The sequence below is a fragment of the Caretta caretta genome, chromosome 1, assembly GCF_965140235.1.
Source record: "Caretta caretta isolate rCarCar2 chromosome 1, rCarCar1.hap1, whole genome shotgun sequence".
NCBI lineage: Eukaryota > Metazoa > Chordata > Testudines > Cheloniidae > Caretta > Caretta caretta.
The window spans coordinates 42967885-42991104 of record NC_134206.1 but is presented as its reverse complement, the minus strand read 5'-3'; the positions used below and the strand labels follow the sequence as shown (position 1 = coordinate 42991104).

The window sequence follows — 23220 nt, the reverse complement described above, 5'->3', positions numbered from 1 at the left end:
CAGGAGGGTCCAGGTGAAAGTGGTTGGGGCTCAGCAGGGGAGGGTCTGGGTGTGGGGGACTCAGTGGGGGTCCAGATGCTGGGAGACTGGGGCTCAGTGGGGTGGGGATCGGGCTCATCGCGGGGTTCTGAGTGCAGGAGGGTGAAGCTCGTGGGAGGGTCTGGACATGAGGGGATCTGGATGCACCGGGGTTGGGTGGATGGGGGAGCAGCTCCCTGTATAGGGATCCCCCCTGCAGCTGAGGAGTAATGGGTGCAGGAAGTGGCGGGGAGGGTGAGTTTGCAGAGCTTCCTGCAGCTGGGGGAGAAATCTGGGCGTGGGTCTGACCCAGCCCCGAATGTCATGCAATGGAAGAGGAAGTCTTCCAGCCGGAAGTTTCCAGCATGTACTTTTGTCTAAGAGGGTTAACTGTGCCATATACATATGGTTTATTTGTGTGGTGGGAGCCTTTTATGGTATTGGCACCTGGACTGAGTGAATTTTAAAAAAGAATTTTGTGCAACCCAGTAATCACATGATGAGTACAGTATAAATCTAAAATAAAATCCAGTAACAGAATAACCAATTGCTTTTTCTTTTTATGTTTTTAGGCCGTTTTGGTCAAACAACTCCACCGCTTGTTGATTTTCTTAAAGACATTTTAAGAAGATATCCAGAAGGAGGACAAATTCTTAAGGTATAAAATAAATTGTACTTATTATTGTTAAGTAAATATACACCACAGATTAGTGTTGTTTAAAATGTTGTTCAATATGTTGTAGATTGTTTCACTTCATGAGATGTTTATTCTGATATAAGTACATACATCTTTCCATAATTTTCCATCTTGGGGGCAGTGTCAGGTGAGTTGCTTGTTTTTTAGTTTATGGCCTATTCTTTTTGCCCATCACAAAAGAACTGTGTATTTTGTAAAGAACATGGACAGAAACAATTGATTTTTATTGGATACTTCACTTCATAATTATTTCATGTTGATTACTGAAACAAAAAGCATCACAATGCATTTTATGGGGGGAGGCCAATTGAACCTTTAAAATTTGCTTGTTACATAAATATTCTTTACCATTGCATGTTGCAACAAATAAAATAGTAATATGAATAGAACTTATTTTAAGTGACATTGTTTTTCTTGAATACTGTATCTGAGTAATTCAAAAAAATTGCTTGTTTCACCTCTCCATAGTATTGATATAATTTGGAAGATTTATTACATTAATTTTTATTCTGAAATCTGATATTCTCTGATTGCCTAAACCATCTCCTCCTATTTAACCATCTGTCTCTCTCTTTAATGTATCGTGACAGTACTATAAAGTAACATTGTCTAGATTATAAGTACTTTTAAGCACTTCAGAGCAGGGATCTTGTCTGTATTTGTATTTTTCTGTAAAACAGCCAGCACAGTTTTGGAGCAATACAATTAATAATGAGTCCATCAATTCCATAAGAGCAGAAAAATATTTCTAGTAAAGAATTGAGTAACACTAACAAGTTATATGGATAGTTGTTCCTGGATGTATAAAAATGAAAATAGTGCTCATTAAAGGTATTGTCATATTGCCAGCTCTCGAGACTGCAGGCTTCTACCTCTCCAAGGGTTAGAGTAAAGGGGGGGGAACTGTAGTACTTTGGCCTACATTACCAGACTTTTTGAATATGTCAGATAAAACGATTAGCAGTGGAACAACCAACAGTTTTATTGCTTATACTGTCATCACTAGGTTTCAGATTTCCCACCTTGTTAAGAAGAATGGGGCAATTCACAACTGTATTAGAGCTTTTTTCCACTTTGCAGACTTCATAAGAGATCACCACATTGGAAAGTTTTCTTTGCAACCATAAAGGCTAGAAATGTTTTTATTTATTTACTTACTTATTTATTTCTGTTAAGTGAAAGCTTAAATTGTGGAAGAACTGATCAGAGCAATTGATAAGATGTATAGGTGTTCCATTTCTGTATCACACAGTGTCCCAGTAGTGCTTCTGGGAGGAGGCCCTAACAAACCAATCACTGGCTTTTTTTTTTTTTTGTGGTAGCGGTTAAATTCCAGTATCAGAGTCCCAGCTGTGAATACTCTAAACTGAAGCTCTCAGGTCCCTGTGATCTGAGTTAAGTCTGGAAAGTTTTTGTCTGTTCTCACAATGGTAGGAGAGAGGCAAGGTTTGCTGCCCAGAAGCCAGGTTAGGAAGTTCTAGAGCTGCCCTGGGTGTGCTGATTTGTTTGAAGTTTGCAGAATGCTAAGGAAGTATTGACAGAAACTGTGCTGCTTTTATTTTGATTTAAGTGTTGGAAATTCTTTATATACATAGTATTGAAATGAAACAAGCCAAAAAATGTAGTGGTTTCTGGGGAAGTGCCGCAGAAGGAATGGTGGACTGCAACTATTCAAATAGATACTCTCATTATTATTCTAATAATGATAGTAGTAATGTTTGTAGGAACTTTGATCTCTCTGTATCTTCTTGCACCATTGTTGATGATGATTATTATGAGAGCAACTAAGCACCACATGCAGAGATTCTGTTGATACATTACTATTTGTTGAACTGTGATTATTTCTCTTTCTTCTCCATCTCTCTGACGATCTTTTAGCATGCACTTATTGTAGTGTTGACATTAATAAGAAGTAGTCTATGCTGTTTTTATTTAAGTTTGCCATTTGCACATATGTGGAACTGATGGGTTGTTAGAATGAAAAGTAGAGAGATTGTCTAATATCTAACTTCCTTCAAGACTATGGCAAACATGGTTTCTTCTTCAAGTGCTTCTTCATGTCAATTCCAGTCAGGTGTGTGAGTGTGCACGTGTACGGCAGCTGGAAGATTTTTCCCCTAGCAATATCCATTCAGTGGGCCTGGGTGCCCCCTAGAGTCGCATCTTCATGGCACTCAATATAGGGCCCTGCCAACCTGCCACCCCCTCAGTTCCTTCTTACCGCCAGTGACAGCTAGCTGGAACGTCCCTTGTTCTTGTCTTGACAAGTGCTTTGGCAGTGTCTGTATATATATTTCTTACAAGTAGTTAGTTTTGTGTTAGTTTAGATAAATTAGAGTTAGTTCTTAAGTTTTCTTTGTGTGGTTCCCCCTCCATCGCTCTCCCGGCACTGGGACATGCTGCAATCTCAAGGTTTCAAAACCTGCAAGGTCTGCTGCAAGTGTATGCCTAGAAGTGATCCACACACTTCATGTTTGAAGTATTTAGAGGAGAGCCACCAGAAAGATCATTGTAGGATCTAGAGTAACAGCCGTGTTAGTGTGTATTCACAAAAAGAAAAGGAGTACTTGTGGCACCTTAGAGACTAACCAATTTATTTGAGCATGAGCTTTCGTGAGCTACAGCTCACTTCATCGGATGCATACCGTGGAAACTGCAGAAGACATTATATACACACAGAGACCATGAAACAATACCTCCTCCCACCCCACTGTACTGCTGGTAATAGCTTATCTAAAGTGATCATCAAGTTGGGCTATTTCCAGCACAAATCCAGGTTTTCTCACCCTCCGCCCCCCCCCCCCCACACAAACTCACTCTCCTGCTGGTAATAGCCCATCCAAAGTGACCACTCTCTTCACAATGTGTGTGATAATCAAGGTGGGCCATTTCCTGCACAAATCCAGGTTCTCTCACTCCCTCACTCCCCTCCAAAAACCACACACTTCAAACACTTACATGTGTGCTAAGCTCTACTACTATGTGTAGTCCCTCCAAATTTAAGCATGTACATGAGTGTTTGCAGGATTAGGTCTTAATATACTGATACTCACACTGTTAGAATTTTTCTGTCTATTTCTATTACTGAAGCTCTTTTGACTTTATTGTCCTTTATGGTAAGCCTTCTGCTCTGAGTAATTTAACAGTACTGCAGCTAATTGTCACTTCCATATTATCCTGGAATTATGAAAAATCAAGTATGTAAATAAAAACATAGTCCTAATCACATATTGTAGAAATTCAATATAGAAAAATAAAAATTACATTACTCATGTTTGGGTGGTGGTGCAGGTCTAGGGAAAGGAGGTGCCTCAGAGTCCTAGGGATCACCCCCTTTTTATATTCTTCCTTACCTCCTTCATCCCTCAATTATTATGATTGCTCATATGTTGAAAATGAGGTGGATACTGCTCCCTTCAAAGACAGTAGTTGCTGCTCTCAGCAGAGTTGGAGAGAGGGGCTGCTGCAAAATAATACATGGGACTCAATACCTCCGACATCCCCCAACCCAGAGCTCAACACAATGCCCCTGCATTGCTTCTTGTTTGATTCCAGTCTGAAAGTTACTGTGTGATCTTATTCCCTTCTTCATATGTTGTGTTACTGCTAGACCGCTGTTTTAATCCAATTTGTGATAGTTTAATAAGGTTAAAATTTATAATTTGACATTTTTAAAATTGTGTTTGAGTATGATAGTTACCCTCTAAAATAAAATGGAGAAATGCCTATTTTAATTTAAGCGAATTGGAGAAAATCACACTTGTTGAAAATGTATTGAAACATTTTTTAGACAATGACCTATAATTATTTTCTACATTCAAGTTTGGAAGCCATAAGTATAATATTAAAGTTAGGGTTAGGCATAAAATTACTGTAATAACTTGGAGGTTATTTTGCTCTCAGGAACTGATCCAGAATGCAGAAGATGCTGGTGCCACAGAGGTTAGGTTTTTGTATGATGAGACTCAATATGGAACAGAATCTCTCTGGTCGAAGGACATGGCACAATACCAGGGTAAGTATATAATTTTTAGTTCATGTTCTCCAATATGTGGTGTGTGAGTCCCAGTGGTTCAGTAGTCTGCCATTTATGCCCATTTATTTCAATTATGCACTAATTGAATCCATGCACTCAAGGGCAGAATTTGACCCTTATGAACAACTATTCAAATTTGTATATAGCAGATGCTTTTCACAAATCCAATAGTTAAGTGGGCCAATAACCAATCTGCATACACAAATTAAGCCTACCAGTAATCTACAATCTTAGTGTTTTAGGCTTAGGTACCTCTGGTAGAGTTAGTGATAAGTATTTGGTTGGGAGTCATTTAGGGAAAATCCCAAGGTGTGGAAAGAAGTGATAGTGTTGGTAAATCATTGGTTTTACTTTCCCAGTACCCCAGCATGGTAGTAGGAGGCACTGGGTTGAAAATGACCACACTCTTAATGAAATCCAGGAAATGCTAGTAAAAAAAAGAGGTGGGGGGGAGGGACAGTCCTTTAAAGAATTTTTAGTTAAATATAAAAGCTGCCTCTACTGAAACTGCAACAAGTGTGATTCTTTGCAGTTCCTCAGATAAATACTTAACTGCAATGTGAAATTCTTTTGTACTCATGTCTCAAGTTAGTGGTGATATACTTCTGACAGTCGGTGTTTCTTTTTCTTCTTTTTTTTTAATTCCTTCAACCAGAATGAGGCCTAGTGTTTTTCTATGGGCTAGGTCAGAGGAGGGCACTTGAGGTTGGTTTAAAAAAAAAAGAGAGATCTGTGAAGGAGTTTGACTGGTGGGTGAACAAAAGATAGGACTAGAGTAGCAGTGTTATATGAATGACAGGTTTGGGGAATTGTACTTTAACTTTTGCCATATTGCATATTTGTTTGTATATATCTGTTTTTCTTGCCTTTTAGACTGTACACAGTTTAGGGAAGGGCCTTCTATTTTTGGACAGTTCCTAATACTATGGGGCCTCAACCAATGTCTTTAAATGCTCCTAGAATACAAACAATAATAAGACAATAGTGCTTCATAGATTTCAAGTTGGAATCTGAGAATAACTTGCAGGTTGGGTCTAAGAAGTCTCACTGAGATCTGACAAAATGGCTGAGGTAAATTTTACTGTTACTCTGAGCTAGCATTTGTATATTCTTGTTCTTGGGATGTGCCTACTGGCATCACAGATCTGAGAACTTTCTGAAGACCTGTTCATGTTTGGGGCACATGAACACCCTCTCATGACTGAACAATTGGAGCTGAGGTTATAAAAGAGCTGCCCAAACTACCTAAGTTCCCTCAGGTCATTAATCTCCTAGTATTCTTCCTGAAGTCTCATTCTTACCCGGGGGAAGCTAGATTCCATACCTTAGAAGTCGAAAGTGTTTTTTGTTTTTATTTAGATAGCGCTAGTTCACTTAGTAAATTACTTAGACTTTTTAAGCTTTGAGGATTGTTTTAAAGGGCATGCAATTTCCATACAGTGGCTCTTTAAGTGGATTAGTCTGAGCATTGGGATGTTATACATTAGCTAGGTTGAAAATACTTGAAAAGGGGCTTATTTTGGAATATTGTGAAGGTTGCGTATTAGCACAGGTTCTATGTCTTGTGCAGAGTTCTAAAATGATATAAATGCTGTGCCTCTGTAATGTTTTCAACTTAGGAACCCTAGAGGGCGGTTCGTATATTTATGTAGCACCATTTTCTCCATTTGGTATCTATATCTCATTCTCAGAAAGCAGTTCTAGTGTCCTTGTTTAAAAACAAGTCAGCTCCCTTTCCTGGGGATTGTAGTACTCGCTGTAATCTTGCAAATAGGAATATATAGAGGCTATCTTGAAGAAGAAAAAAGTCTTCTCTGAGGAGCCCCACTGCATTTCCACTTTTGGGATTTGATGCATCTAGTGTTGCGCTGCAGAACTGTATAGAAAAGCCACGTGCCCTGGTGGGGTGCAGTAGTGCTCTCATGCTATTTATATAACAGAGTGCAGCCTTTCACCCATCTTGGTTCTTTCACCCCTGCTGCAAGTATCTAAAGGAACTACTCTTATATCCACAAGCTAGTTATAGATAGCCTTCCTTCTTGTATTTTCTTAGTTTATAGTTAAAATATCATAATATAGTTAATTAGTGTTGTTGGGGGCTGCTTACCTCAGGTTATCCTTGAGGCTGTATCAGGTCCTGAGCTTCATAACGCATCCTGCTCCTTCATCTTCCAGATGTCCATGTTCAGTGCTCATGTACCTGGGAGAAGCTTATGTAGTGTCCCAGCACACAATTTGCCATGGACAAGGGAGGACAGGCAGCTGAGATTGCTGGCGTAGTTGGCTTTTTTGAGCCTCCCGCTGAACCATCCTACAATTCCTTCAGGGATTTCCAGGTCTGCTTCTTTGCTGACTTGTTCTGTCAAAAGTCTGGAGATGCATCCTGCCACTGCAGTCAGTCATCCTGCATGGATGATTTAACTGGGAATTGGTCCTGCTTCGAGCAGGGGGTTGGACTAGATGACCTTCTGGGGTCCTTCCAACCCTGATATTCTATGATTCTATGTCAGACCCAAGATTGACCTCCCTGAGGCAATTGCTTGCTGTGTCTGAGCCTTCCACCTGGCTCCATCAAAACAAATTGCTTCGGCACCCAGGCCTATGTCTGTGCTGATGTCGACATCAAAGACGCCTTTGGTGTCCCAGGAATAGGCCCTGATTGACGCCAGCAAGAGTCAGGCTTCAGGATCCTCTCATGTCCATGTTTCAGGAATAAGAAAAATGAAGAGGAAGCACCCAGATCCACAAAAAGTGTTCAAGGAGAAAAAGAAAAGGAGGCATTGTTTTCCTACAACAATGCATGTCATTTTTGGAGACTCCTTACTAGTCCTGACACTGTCTTTGACCTGCTGTTTTCCTCAGCTTGAGGCTCCAGTGCCAATTAAATTGGACATCTCACTGATACAGCACATATCTCCAGTGCTGTTGATTTCCCCTGTCATATCAGGGGGTTCTCTGGCAAAGTGTTTGACTACACCTCTGCTGCTTGGCTCTGCGCAGCAGTTTTTATCCTTGGTGTCAGTACAGAACATCCTTGAGGAGTATGTGGTTATCTGGGAACAGACTGTGCAGACTCCTCCAATTTGCTAGAGGGCGCCTAATCAATTTCCCTCACTGTTAATTCTGCTCTCCTGGATGGACCTTATGTAGGACCTCTTCAGTTGTTAATGTGGCCTTACATTCAGGAATCTATGCAAGTTTTGCTTGATACCACCATAAATACTTTGGCACCAACATTGGCGTCAGTGATGATATTGGCATCAGGTGGTCTTGAAGGCAAAAGTGCCTGGTATGAGCCTGGCTCCAAAAGGACAGTTGGGAGGAGGCTTATTTCAGAAGAGATGGAGCAGTCTGCCATTGAAGAATATACTGATGGTACGTTCCCTGAAGAGCAAATTGGGTCTTCTTTAGTCTCCCGCCCAATGAAAAAGAAAATGCCAGGAGCACATGGGGAGAATGGCTAATATCCTGCAGTTACTGACTGGGGTTTTAGCACCAGAAACACCTTGTGTCCTTTTCAACATTATGGAATGGTAGGCAAAGGGCAAGGTTGTTTTCCTTTATTCCCAGGTTTACTCAGTCAAACAAAAGATATTTGACGCTTTTCAGTGTTGTCCCCACCAGTACCAGAGAGATACATATGTATCTTGTGTCCTTGGAGGGTTATCACTTTTTAATGTAATACCCCTCGGCTGATTCCATACTAGTCTGTGAAGCCTAGAAACTCCCCAACAGTAGCAGGGTGTCCATGGCTGTTCTCTTGGGTAGAGAATGGCATAAAGTGGATGCTATTGGGAGAAAAACATATTCCTCTGCTTCTTTGTTTCTCAAGGGAATGACTAATGTGTTTCCCATTGCTAGAGGTCCTTTTTCAGACTGCAGCTTGAACCTGCTTTTAACAATGTTAATGGACCTACTCTATGAGTTCCCGTCTTGAGCTTCCTTAGAACAGCATTTGTAATGTCAATTACCTCTGCTTGAAAGGGTTAGTGAACTCGTTGCCTTCATGACCTCTCCACCTATTCCAGCTTTATGCCTCAGAAATTCATCTGTCACAGTATGTCTTCCTCCCCGTTTTCTTCCCCAGACCTCATGCCCATCCACAAGAGATCTGTTTACACTCTTTTGCCTGGACAGGATGAAGCCCTTTAGAAAATCTAACAGACTGTTGCCTACAGGGAAAGGTGTAAGGTCCAGTTTAGAGGTAAACAGACTTTCATAATGGATAAGGAAGTATATTGAACATTGTTATTCTTTAGCCAGAAAACCATTATATCTGGGTTATAGATGCACTCCTCTACACCTTCAGCTACCTCTGTATCTTGTTTGGGACAGGTCACCATTGTAGAGATTTGCAAAGCAGTAACATGGAGTTTTTTTCCTAAGCACTATTCATGGGACTTGAAATCTGATCTGATGCTCAGTGTGGCAGAGTAGCGCTAGAATTCATTTTAGACTAGAACTCCTCATCCGCTGTCCTGTAATGGGGCACACTACTTGCTTATCTCCCATAAGTGAGAATGCACAGAGGCCCTCAAAGAAAGAGGGATTACTTGCTAGTAATTGTTGTTCTTTGAGAGTTGTCTCGGTGCATTTGACATTACCCACCTGCCTTCCCTCTGCCTTGGAATTCTTTGTATTTCAGGACTGTGTGGGTTTGAGAGGAGGAACTGGGGTGGGCTGGGGGGCATGTTCTCTTATATTAAAAGGAAATTAGCCATTGGAACAGTTTACCTCGAGTTGTGGTGGATTCTCCACCACAATTTTTAAAATCAAGACTGGATTTTTTTTCTAAAAGATGTACTCTAGTTCAATCAGGAATTAATTCAGGAAAGTTCTGTAGCCTGTGATATATAGGTGTGGTTAACTAGGTGATCACAGTGGTCCCTTCTGGCCTTGGAATCTATGTAGAAGGGGGCTGATGAGATCATAGCATGAGAGTGCTATTGCACTCCCGCAACTGACACAGCTTTTCTATATGGTTCCACAGTTTGGCTAGAGATGCCAAATCCTGTAAGTGTGAATGGATAGAGGCAACTTTACTAGCGATGGTTGCTTACCACTAATATAATTTTTGAGAGCGTTGCTTTTGTGTGTTTCAGACTACCTGTCCATTTTCTCTTCTTCCTTGGGGCTCATAGATTTTAAGGCTAAGAAGGGACCATTAGATCCTCTAGTCTGATTTCCTTTATAACACAGGCTAGAGAATTTCATCCAGTTACTCCTGTATTGAGCCTAGTAACTTGTTTGACTAAAGCATATTTTCCAGAAAGAAATCCAGTCTTGATTTGAAGAATTCAAGTGCTAGAGAATCCACCACTTCCATTGACGGCTTATTCCAGTGGTTAATCACCCTCACTGATAAAAAATTATGTCTAATTTAAATTTGGCTGGCTTTAACTTTCAGTCAGTAGGCTCTTGTTCTGGCTTTCTCTGATAGATTGTGTACTAAAGGATTCTTTAATCTCCTCCCTGTGAAGGTACTTACCCACAATAATCAAGTCATCTCTCAAATTTCTTTTGATAAGCTAAACAGATGGAACTCCTTTAACAATTTTCCAGTCCTCCAATTCTTTTTCTTGCTCTTTTCTATACCTTCTTCGGTTTTTCAACATCGCTTTTAAAATGTGGACTCCAGAACTCCATGTGATATTCCAGTATTGATCCCACCAGTGCCATATACAGAAGTAAATTCACCTCCCTACTCTTGGTCATTACTTCCCTTTTGTACATCCAAGAATTGCATTACCTCTTTTTGCCACAGTATCATACTGGGATTCATGTTGAGTTGTTTGTCCACTGTGACAACTAAATCCTTTTCAGGATGCATTCCCCCATTCTGTACATATGGTCTACAGTCTTTGTTCCTAGATGTATGCCCTTGTGTTTGGCTATATTAAAATGTATTTTGTTCACATGGACTCATCTTATCAAATGATCCAGATCACTCTATATGGCTGTCCTTTCCTCATCATTATTTACCACTCTGCCAATCTTTGTGTCATGTGCAAATTTTATCAGCACCGATTTTGTGTTTTGTTCTACTCCAATAGGATTCTCAGAATTATTGAAGGAACTGAAGTGTTTGGGGCCGCACAGCTCTTTTATAATCTAGGTTCAGAACATTCAGTGTTATAAGAGGATTCTTGTATAACCCCCATGGTCACTGCTTTCCTGAAGTTTCCTGAAGCTCTTTCTCAACATGACCTTCGTTTATCTTGTATGACAGAAAATGGTAGGTAGTAAACCAAAATTATATGGTGTGTGTTAAAAATTTCATGGAATCTAAAATAATCGAACAATTCAGTTGATGGACTTGTGTCTCTGAAGAGAAAGAGAAGAAAATATGTTGTTTACCGTTTTTATTTTGCAGAAGTTCCTCTTTATCTCTTTGGACTTTCCCAACAGATCTTAGTTTCATTTCTCCAATACCAGTTTGAGTTACAGCTTCCTCATTTAATTTGCACATCTGTAGTTACCTTTCAAAAATGCTTTCTTGATTTAGTAAGTTTACTTCCTGGAAACTAAACAGGTGGACCCAAGTGTGCTATTTTTGAATTGCCATACGTGTGCCTATTTATTTTTTAGGGCCAGCACTTTATGTATACAACAATGCAGTTTTTACCCTTGAGGACTGGCATGGCATACAGGAAATAGCAAGAAGCAAGAAAAAAGATGATCCCCTGAAAGTTGGAAGATTTGGAATTGGGTTCAATTCAGTATATCATATAACAGGTACTGTGTGTAGCGCCTTTAAAAATAAAAATATTAACATTAAGATTTGTTTAGTCTCATATACACATCAAACATAAGGATGCTGGCAGGGTGTTCTCTGGATAAGGTCCTTGACATTGGAATGCATTCCATCTACCCATGGTCCATCACAGCCCATCTTTTTTTAATCTTCTGGGCATGCTATAAAGTCCGTATTTTTTCCAGGCTTTTAGAGGGAGTGTAGGCTGAGAATTGGAGGGGTTTATTTTATTATTGACACTATATTTTGCTGGTTTTGTCAATGTGGGGTGAACAATCCTCTATGTTGTATTATTTGAATTGTGCATTTTTAGTTTATATAACTGATGCCCAGAGCACAGGATGGATGTTTAACAGACTTCTCTAAATTTAAATAAGATACAATAAGCGAAGACTGAAGTTTTGTGCAGTTTGATTTTTGTCCTGCTTGTATATAAATGTGAAATAGAGATCAATAAACAATGCTAATTTTGTCTCATACCAAAAAAAGTACTTTTCGATCGTATAACCATCACATACAATTTGCTATTTAACAGGAGGATGTTCACATTGATTGTATAAAACAAAAAATACCCTAATATACTGCTAATGAGTCATAATGTGCTCTTCCACAAGCTGGTAGCACTTAACTACAGGCATCTTTTTTTCATTTGGATCTTTTATTTCTGCAAAATAAATTTTGTAAAATTGTTTTACCATTTCATTTGATAGTCCTTTCTTTCATTCATATATGTGCATTGAATTAATATGCTCTGTATAGAAATCTGGATACAGATCTCTGCCTTCTCCTCTTAAAAATGTGTACATTTTTTGACTTGCACCCCTAAAAATGTTGCATTCAATACATTTACTTGTATTCTGTTGTGGTTATGCCACATGGAAAGATTAGTAGTTTTTCATTCTGATGGATTACATATCAATATAATACTGGATTATTATAATTTGAAGATGGCATGGCAAAAGAAAGGCAAGTATAGACAACTGGTGTTCGATATCTAGGTAGTATTTCGTTTCTGAGACTAGCGTGTCAAATCTTTGATCAAATAAAGTTTTGCCCTATGTAATTTATCTCTGTTATGCCTTCCATAAATGGATCCTGTACATCGTAAGATATTATTATATAGTATTTTCTCTACTAGAATATGGATCGTCGTCCATTAGTAGGATTGGGTTTTTGATAAATAAGGGCAATTTATAATTTTTAAATGACAATTTAATTGATTGTAATGGCTAAAGCTGTTTAAGGTATGGATAATGTAGAATATTTTAGGGTTATTCAGATCTGTTATTTGGGGTTATTCATATTTGTTGGATTTCACTTGTGCAGATGTCCCTAGTATCTTCAGTGGTGACCAGATTGGAATGTTGGATCCCCATCAAACACTTTTTGGACCCCATGAATCAGGCCAGTGTTGGAACCTAAAGGATGACAGCAAAGAAATTATTGAATTTACAGACCAGTTTGCACCATTCATTGGTGTATTTGGTAGCACTAAGGAAACCTTCAAGAATGGAAACTTTCCTGGTACATTTTTTCGTTTCCCTCTTCGCCTACAGCCTTCCCAACTGAGTAGCAATCTGTACAACAAACAAAAAGTTCTGGAACTGTTTGAATCCTTTCGAACAGATGCAGATACAGTGCTGCTGTTCCTGAAAAGTGTGCAAGATGTTTCCTTACATGTTAGGGAGGCTGATGGAATTGAGAGACTGGTTTTTAGAGTAACTGCTAGTGAGAACAAGGCCTTGAAACATGAACGACCCAATTCCATCAAGATTCTAGGAACTGCAATAAGTCAATATTGTAAAGGGGTTCCAAGCAACAGCGTAACATGTGTGACATATCACGTAAATATAGTCTTAGAAGATGAGAGTGTGAAGGATGCACAAAAAACATCTTGGTTAGTATGTAACAGTGTGGGAGGTCGAGGAATATGCAATGAACTAGATTGTTTGGCTGATGACTTGAAGTTTGTCCCTACTATTGGAATAGCTATGTCTTTATCAAGTAATGGGGAAGAAAAAGGAGCTGTAGCAGAGTTTTCAGGAAGAGCATTTTGTTTTCTTCCTTTACCTCCTGGTGAGGAAAGCAAGACTGGTCTCCCAGTTCATGTTAGTGGTTTCTTTGGCTTGACTGACAATAGGAGGAGTATCAAATGGCGAGAGTTGGATCAGTGGCGAGATCCAGCAGCTTTATGGAATGACCTCCTTGTAGTGAATGTTGTCCCAAAAGCATATGCCACTCTCATTTTGGAGGCTATCAAGCGAATGGAGACTGAGAAGAACTCAGATTTTCCTTTGTCAGCTGAAAGAATTTATGGACTATGGCCTGAAAAGAACAAAATCAGGGTACACTGGAAACCAATCATAGAACCTCTGTTTAAAGAGTTGCTCCAGAATGCAGTTATTTATTCTGCTAGTAGTGACTGGATAAAGGTGGAGCAAGTGTGCTTCTCAGACATGGATGACAGCTTGGAGTACACACAAACTGTCCTCAACTACCTCCAGAGCTCAGGGAACCAGATTGCTAAGGTACCAGCAAATATTGCTAGTGCAGTTCATCTTACTGTATCTAGCTCTAAAACTGTGAAAAAAGTGACTCCTGCTGTAGTGCGGCAGGTGTTGAGAAAATCTGGACACACTGGCCCTGCTGATGAAAAGCTTCATCTCTTGGAATTCGTGCTTACTGATGGAGTCTACAGTGACCTTATTGGATTGGAGCTTCTCTCATTACAAAATGGAATTTTTATTCCATTTTCCTCATCTGTGTCAGATCAAGATGTAGTTTACATAACCTCAGAAGATTACCCAAGGTATATTTAACATTTTAACTGTTATATTTTGTTGAAACACAGTTTAAACATTTTTAAGTACTACAAACTGTCACCTGCTTATGAATAGTTCTTTTAGAATAAGCATACCACAGTTTTTAACATAATAAAATAATGCATAAAAGGAACCCAAGATTACATTTTATATACTTCTGTATTTGAAAGATTTGAAGGTCAGTGGCTGTCAGAATTTATAAAGAATTATTGACTGTCATAAAATATACACCAAGTAGCTTTTCTCAAACTAGCCTTCTTCTGGGAAACAGAAATAAGAGAAGGCTGAGAACATGCATCCTAGAGGAGCAGCAGTTCAAGGGATCTGTTAGTGGCCTGGCTAAGGCTTTATTAAAATGAAGCTTTAGATGACACTAGTCTTTTCCCACCTCTCTTAGCTGTTACTGTGAGATAGTTTTAAATTAAATACAGGAATGGCTAGTTTTACAAAAATACAAGCTTTTTTCAAAAATGTATTGCACAGTCAGTTTAGTGGCTCCACATACTGGAGGCAGTGACTAGCTGTGATGGTACTGCACTTAAGATTATAAAATACTGCCTTATTTTTCAATTAGATCCTTGTGTTGCCACTTCTCTGAATACAGTTTAACCCATTTATCTAAATTGTTTTTGGCACCTTATGAAAAACTTTTAAAACTTTCTATATTGAAACCTTACTGCTCTATATAACTTTTGAAATTCTCTTCCTTTGTTTGCAGTTGTACAATTATATGGAAATAAGATCTTTGTCTTCAAGAACTTCTGTTTTGTCTAATTATTTTCTCCTTAAAAAAATTATTTCCTGTGTTGAGTGTTCCTATCTATTCCACTGCTATTAACTGTGAAATCACATTGAGGATTATTCTTTAAGTAGAGGAAAAGAGCAGCAACATTAAAGGCACATCTGTGATTTTTTGGGGTTCAACCTAGACCAGTAAGGGGTTGTCTCACCACCTGCCCTGCAACTCTGGGGGCCTTAAATGGTATGCAGCTGTGGCTCACAGTTTAGACACTGACAGCCAGCGTACAAGCATGTATGTGACACCCTGGCTTTCACCGCCCAGTTACTATGTGAAGCATGATACCAACACATCCCAGTCCTGAATTTCTCCAAAACTGCCTCCCTGCAGTGTTCATCCCTCTCCTGAAACATTCTCAGAAGTCATTGAGTTCATTGCTACTTTAAAGAGACAACACATTGCTACGCATTAATTTAACTGGGGTTTAACAAACACTCTTATTTCAATCATAGCAGTATGTTGGTTTATGTTGAAAGTAAAATAAGTTTATTAAACCATCAGTCATAGGTTTAAGTGATACCAAGTATAAGGAATAAAGATAGAAAGGGTTACAAGCAAACAAAAGTAAAAATACGTTTCTAAGACTAAAATATGATTTAAGTCTGTTGTTCAAAGAAGTGTTTCTCACCAAGCCCCTTTTACAGCATGGTTGATCAGACTTTCTTAGTCCACAGTGCTGGTTTTCCTTGTCTTCTCAGGTGAAGGATAACTTCTCTGACCCTCTCTTTATAGATCAGAAAAGCTTTGAAAAGTATCTCTCAAAGTTCATTGACCCTACTTCAAAAGACAGAGAGGCTTCTTGGGAGTACAGTCTCCATTCCCTTGTTGAGATTAAGTGATCACTTTTCCCCCACTTGCTCTCTTGATGCTTTGTTTGCCTGGCATGCAAATATGCTTTTCTTTGTCTTGGATCACACTGTGCTCAGTTTACGTGGGAGACATTTAAGTGGGGGGAACCACATTCCTTTGTCTGGAAAAATACTGTTCATCAATTCCCCTTGACATGCCTGGTTTAAACACATTTTAGTTATAACTTCAGCATGTGTGAATAATCTGTTGTGGATTGTCTGTATAAACATCACACAAAAATATTAATGATCAGTGAATTTGTTTTCCAATGACCTATTACATGATACCCTTTAGATACAGATTATAACAATAGTGAGTAGGGGTACACTGAGTATGTCAGGTCTGACAGGAGTTGCTAACACAGAGTACTGAACCACCATCAGCGTCTATATCACACCTCCCCCCTGATATTGACTTCACAAGTGTCAGTTCAAAGTTCCCCTGAACCCATAGACTAGGGGGCATCTTTCCTCTTTTGAACATTTGTACTGCCCCCAGCAGTTGCTTCACATCCATGCAGGTCACCTTGGCCAGTGAAGGTGTGAAACCAGACCTCCTACCACCCTAAGTCTGCCCTGCTCCCAGCAGAGTTCTGACCCACCGCTACCGTCAGCTGTGCCAATGTCTTACCGCACCCAGCAGTTTTTGGGGCTACAACCATTTCTAGCTCTGCTTCAGTTTCCCTGCCCTCAATGTAGTACTGTCCCACAGCTTTCCCAGCTGTGCCAGAGTCTCACCACTCATCCGTTTTCCCTGCTTTCAGCGGGGTGCTGGCCCACAGCTATTTACCTAGCTGTGCCAGGGTCCCCTCAGTCCTAGCAGATCTCGGTCCACCGTATCTTTTTAGATGTGCGACAGACACATTGAACACTGATTCAGTTTCACTGGTGAGGATTTACCCGCTGGCTGTGGTGAGCTTGTGCCTGACCCCTCGGGCTCAACTCTGTTATATCATTACAGAAAACAACACATCAAGGAAAAACTTCCCACATTCCCACAGCCAGAATCCCAGAATAACCTTTAGCATCATAATGACTCACGCTTCAGGCAGAGTGATGGGGACCATCATACTCACATCTGGTTGTCTGCTGGACCCTGATAAGACACACCATTATGTCCTTATTCCTGGGTCCCATGGGTATGACATACTCTCCTTTTCTGTTCAAGTTGCCTGTGTTTGTCTAGGTCAGCAAGCTTCTGTTGTCTCAGTCTGGTTCGTCTGAGCAACTACAACTCCCTGTCTCTTGAGAGGGAGTTCTTCTGTATTCCTGGGCTGGGACTCTTTTGGGCCAAACGAAATGTGTACAGAACAGGGCAGTTTTGGAGTGATCCTCTCCTGGCTTCTTGCAATCAGTGGTTTAGGGTTGCTTTGAGCATGGGGCTGCATCTCTGACCATCTTGGCTAATAGCCATTGAGGGACGTATCCTCCGTGAACTTATCTAGTTGTTTTTTGGACCCAGTTATACTTTTGGCCATCACAATATCCATGGCAATGAGTTCCACAGATTAATTATGCATTGTGTGAAAAAGTACTTCCTCTTGTTTGTATTAAACTTGCTGCCTATTAATTTCATTGAGAGACCCCTGGTTCTTACCTTATGTGAAGGGGTAAATAACACTTCCTTATTCACTTTCTCCATGAATTTATAGAACTCTGTCATATCACCCCTTAGTTGTTTCTTTTCTAAAATGAACAGTCCCAGTGTTTTGATCTCTTTTCATATGGATGCTACCCTTAATCGTTTTTGTTGTCCTTCTCTGTACTTTTTCTAGTTCCACTAGATTCATTCTGACATGGGGCCACCAGAACTGGACACAGTATTCAAACTGTGGGTGCACTCTGGGTTTATATAGTGGCATATTTTCTGTCTTTTATCCCTTTTCTAATAGTTCTTAACCTTCTGTTAGCCTTTTTGATCACTGCTGAGCACTGAGCTGAAGTTTTCAGAGGACTATCCATGGAGAATCCAAGATCTTTTTCTTGAGTGGTAACAGCTACTTTAGAACACATCACTATATATAACTTGAGATTATTTTTCCCAATGTGCATTACTTTGCTCTTATATGTGCTGAATTTCATCTGAGATTTTGTTGCCCACTCACCCAGTTGCGTGAGATCCCCCAATAATTCTTCACGGTCAACTTTGGACTTAACTATCTTGAGTAATTTTGTGTCATATGCAACTTTTTGCCCTTTACTATTCACTTCATTTTCCAGATCATTTATGAGTATGTTGAACAGCACAAGTCCCAATACAGATCCTTGGGGGACGCCACTGTTTACCTATCCATTGTGAAAAATGGATATTTATACCTACATTATTTTCCTATCTTTTAACCAGTTGCTGATCCGTGAGAGGGCCTTCCCTGTTATCCCATGACTCCTTACTTTGCTTAAGAGCCCTTGATAAGGGACCTTGTCAAAGGCATTCTGAAAGTCCAAGTACATTTTATCCACTGGATAACCCTTGTCCACATGCTTGCTGGCATGCTCAAATAATTCTGATTGGTGAGTCATGACTTCCCTTTACAAAAGTCATGTTGACTCTTTGCTAACAAATTGTGTCTATGTGTCTGATAATTCAGTTCTTTCTATAGTTTCTACCAGTTTGCCTGATACTGAAATTAGGCTCACCAGCCTGTAATGGCCAGGATTGCCTCTGGAACCCTTTTTAAAAAATCGATGTTACATTAGCAGCTCTCCAGTCATCTGATACAGAGGCTGATTTCAGCCATAGGTTACATACTATAGTTAGTAGTTCTGCAATTTCATATTCCTTCAGAACTCTTAGTGAATACTATCTGGTGACTTATTACTGTTACATTTATCAGTGTGTTCTAAAACTTCTTCTATTGACACGTTAGGGTGGGACAGTACTTTGGATTTGTTGCCCCCCCAAAATAGCTTTGATGTGAGTATCTCCCCGACATCCTTTGCAATGGAGACTGAGGCAAAGATTTTATTTAGCTTCTCTGCAGCAGCCTTGTCTTCCTTGAGTTCTCTTTTAATACATTTGTCGTCTAGTGGGGCCACTGTCTGATTGGCACGCTTCCTGCTTCTGATGTACTTAAAAAAATTTGTTACTGTTGTTTTTTGCATCTTTAGCAAGTTGCTTTTCAAATTCTTTCTTGGCCTGCCTTGTTATACTTTTACACAATTAACCTGCCAGAGTTGTGCTCTTTTTTTTTTTATCCTTACTAGTAGACAAATTTTAAAGGATGGCTTTTTGCCTTGAATGGGCTGTTTAGCCATGGTGGCATTATTTTGGTCCTCTTATTGTCTTTTCTGATTTGGCACATGCATTTAGTCTGAGCCTCTATTATGGTGGTTTTTATATAGTCCCCATGCTTCTTAACTCTTGTGACAGATCCTTTTAATTTTTGTCTAACAAGCATCCTCATTTTTGTGTAGCTGTCCTTTTTAAAGTTAAATGTTACTGGGGTGGGGTTTTTTGTATTATCTTCCCTATAAAGACATTAAATTTAATTACATTCTGGTCACTGTCATCAAGCAGTTCAGCTATAGTTATCTCTTGGACAGATCCTGTGCTCCACTGAGGACTAAATCAAGAATTAGCTCTCTCTTTGTGGGTTCCAGAACTAACTACTTGAAGAAGCACTCATATATGGTGTCTAGAAACATTATCTCTGCATCACACCTTGAAGTGACATTTACCTAGTCAATATGAGGCTAGTTGAAGTCACTCATGATTATTGCTCTTTCTGGTTTTGTAGCCTCTCTGACCTCCCTATGCATTTTACAATCACTGTCATCTGGTCAGTAGTATATTCCTATTGCTTTACTCTTTTTATTCAAGCATGGAATTTCTATTTATAGAGAATTTGTGATACAGGTTGTTTCATTCAAGATTTTTACCTTATTTGACTCTACGGTTTCTCTAAAATATAATGCCAGTCCCCCAACAGCACAAGCTACTCTGTCATTCCTATAGATTTTTTATCCTGGTATTACCATGTGCCAGTGATTATCCACCAAGTTTCTACGATGCCTATTATATCAATGTCCTCAATTTAATGGTAAGCACTCTTGTTCACCCATTTTAGTATTTAGACTTCTAGCATTTGTACATAAGTACTTGTAAATTTTGTCAATATTCAGTTGCTTGCCTTCACATGTTATATTTAAATAGGATTCTGTTACATTTGACTGTTCCTCACTGCCTTCTACCTGCACTTTACCAACTTCTTCCCTATCTTTTTTACTAGTATACAGAGTTCCCCCTTTAATAAATTCATCCCTGAGGGGTGTAAATGCCTGACCATGTGTTCCTCCACACCTTTTGTTTTTTCTCCAGCCCTTAATTTAAAAATTCCTCTACAACATTTTTAATTGTACGTGCCAGTAGTCTGGTTCCATTAAGGTGCTTCCTTTGGTTAAGCCACTGCTTCCCCAAAAAGGTTCCCCAGTTCCTAATAAACCTAAATCCCTCCTCCCTTCACCATTATTTCATCCACGTACTGGCCCCTTGTATGGAACAGGAAGCCTTTCAGAGAATGTGACCGTGGAGGTCATGGACTTTAATCTCTTCCTACCAGCCTAAATTTGGCCTCCAGAACTTCTCTCTTACCTTTCTCTATATCATTGGTACCTACATGTATCATGACCATTGGCTCCTTCCCACCACTACCTATAAGGTAATGTAGGGTAACTTGAAGTGTTGTGGCTTGTGACATGAAAATTGACCGTTTGAAGCACAAAATCTATTCATCCAACCTTTACCATGGTTATTGGTGGTTTACAATTATTTGTTGCTGGTCATTTCAGAGCCAGGAAGAGCACAGCCTGACTTTCAGGTCTCAGGTGAAGTTTTCATTGCTAGCAGTTACATACCCTACATGTTTATACTCTGATATCAGTTCACTGAGAGACATAGAACCCTAGGAAGCTATTTTAAAAGTCTCTTTCTAGAGTATAACTACATTAAAATCAATCTGAATGTCTTCAAGTTGTAAACCTGGTATCTTTAACAAGAACGCTCTTAAACCACCTGTCAAAAGTACAGAATAGTTAGAAGGTTAATTTTCTTCGGATTCTCTGTTGCTATATAAATATTTTGTTTTTTAAAGAAAATACTGCAAAAGGAAAACTTTTCGAAATATATAGGCAAATACATATATAATTTGTTTCACAGTATTTGAAACTATTGAACAACAACATAAATGACTTGGATAAGGATACTAAGATCAATACTTCTTTGTTTTCAATGCCATGCTAGGTCCCTCTTCCCAGGCCTTGAAGGAAGATTACTTTCTGATGACCTGAAGCCTCAAGTCCTAACTGCTTTGAAGGAAGCTGCCAAAAGCCGAGGTAATATTCAGTTTTCTTGTGTTTTCATCCTTACAAAGAAAACAGATTGATAATAATAAGTTTAAGAAGAAATTGTGTGGTTTGCTTTGCTTAAGAGCTATTGTTTTCTTAATCTAATTTGGAATTAGGATAGTTCAGAGCGGCTGATTAAAACCCACATTTAAAAGAACTAAGGCTGTCAAGTGATTAAAAAAATTAATCACAATTAATCGCACTGTTAAACATAATAGAATACCATTTATTTAAATATTTTCGGATGTTTTCTACATTTTCAAATATATTGATTTCAGTTACAACACAAAATACAAAGTGTACAGTGCTCACTTTATGTTTATTTTTGATTACAAGTATTTACACTGCAAAAACCCAAAAGAAATAGTATTTTTCAATTCACCTAATACAGTTACTGTAATGCAATCTCTTTATCATGAAAGTTGAACTTACAAATGTAGAATTATGTACAAAACCCCCTGCATTCAAAAATAAAACAATGTAAAATTTTAGAACCTGCAAGTCCACTCAGTCCTACTTTGTGTTCAGCCAATCGCTCAGACAAACAAGTTTGTTTACATTTGCAGGAGATAATGCTGCCTGCTTCTTGTTTACAGTGTCACCTGAAAGTGAGAACAGGCTTTCTCGTGGCACTGTTGTAGCTGGCATCACAAGATATTTACGTGCCAGATGTGCTAAAGATTCACATGTCCCTTCATGCTTCAACCACCATTGCAGAAGACATGCCTCCATGCTGATGACAGGTTCTGCCCAATAACAATCCAAAGCAGTGCGGACCGACGCATGTTCATTTTCATTATCTGAGTCAGATGACACCAGCAGAAGGTTGATTTTCTTTTTTGGTGGTTCGAGTTCTGTGGTTTCCACATCGGAGAGTTACTTTTCTAAGACTTCTGAAAGCAAGCTCCACAACTCGTCCCCTTCAGATTTTGGAAGGCAGTTCAGATTCTTAAACCTTGGGTCAAGTGCTGTAGCTGTCTTTAGAAATCTCACATTGGTACCTTCTTTGCGTTTTGTGAAATCTGCAGTGAAAGTGTTCTTAAAATGAACAACATATGCTGGGTCATCATCTGAGACTGCTGTAACAGGAAATATATGGCAAAATGCAAGTAAAACAGAGCAGGGGACATACAATTCTCCCCCCAAGGATTTCAGTCAGAAATTTAATTAACACTTATTTTTGTAATGAGCGTCATCAGCATGGAAGCATGTCCTTTGGAGTGGTGGCCAAAGCATGAAGGGGCATACGAATGTTTAGCATATTTGGCATGTAAATACCTTGCAGTGCCAGCTACAAAAGTACCATGTAAATCCCTGTTCTCAGTTTCTGGTGACATTGTAAATTAGAAGACAGCAGCACTATCTCCCTTAAATGTAAACAAACTTGTTTGTTTCAGCGATTGGCTGAACAAGAAGTAGGACTGAGTGGATTTGTAGGCTGCAAAGTTTTACATTGTTTTGGTTTTGAGTGCAGTCATGTAACAAAAAAAAATCTACATTTGTAAGTTACACTTTCACGACAAAGAGATTGCACTACAGTACTTGTAAGAGGTGAATTGAAAAATAGTGTTTATTTTGTTTATCATTTTTACAGTACAAATATTTGTAATAAAAAATAATACACACTTGGATTTCAATTACAACACAGAATACAGTATATATGAAAATGTAGAAAAACATCCAAAATATTTAATAAATTTCAATTGGTAGTCTGTTATTTAACAGTGCAGTTAAAACTGCGATTAATTGCGATTAATTTTTTTATCATGATTAATTTTTTTGAGTTAATCGCATGAGTTAACTGCGCTTAATCGACAGCCCTAAAAAGAACATTATTTTTAAGGCTAAACTGGGCATGCAAAATCTGCTAAGCTTCTCATACAAAAATAGATACAGTTTACAA

The 23220-nt window shown here is 39.1% G+C and overlaps 1 protein-coding gene across 7 annotated transcripts in view; it reads left to right on the top strand.

Annotated features, from left to right (window-relative positions):
* Positions 1-23220, top strand: part of SACS (sacsin molecular chaperone) — a 264410-nt gene that overhangs the window by 199112 nt on the left and 42078 nt on the right. For 6 of the 7 annotated variants that reach the window (XM_075127377.1, XM_075127383.1, XM_048845726.2 and 3 more), the window contains 5 exons: positions 591-676; positions 4619-4730; positions 11340-11486; positions 12832-14314; positions 21214-21305. In XM_075127377.1, coding sequence (XP_074983478.1) covers positions 591-676; positions 4619-4730; positions 11340-11486; positions 12832-14314; positions 21214-21305 — 1920 coding nt within the window. Of the gene's footprint in view, positions 1-590; positions 677-4618; positions 4731-10804; positions 10987-11339; positions 11487-12831; positions 14315-21213; positions 21306-23220 lie in introns of those variants that run through there. The other variant, XM_075127415.1, reaches the window with a different exon arrangement.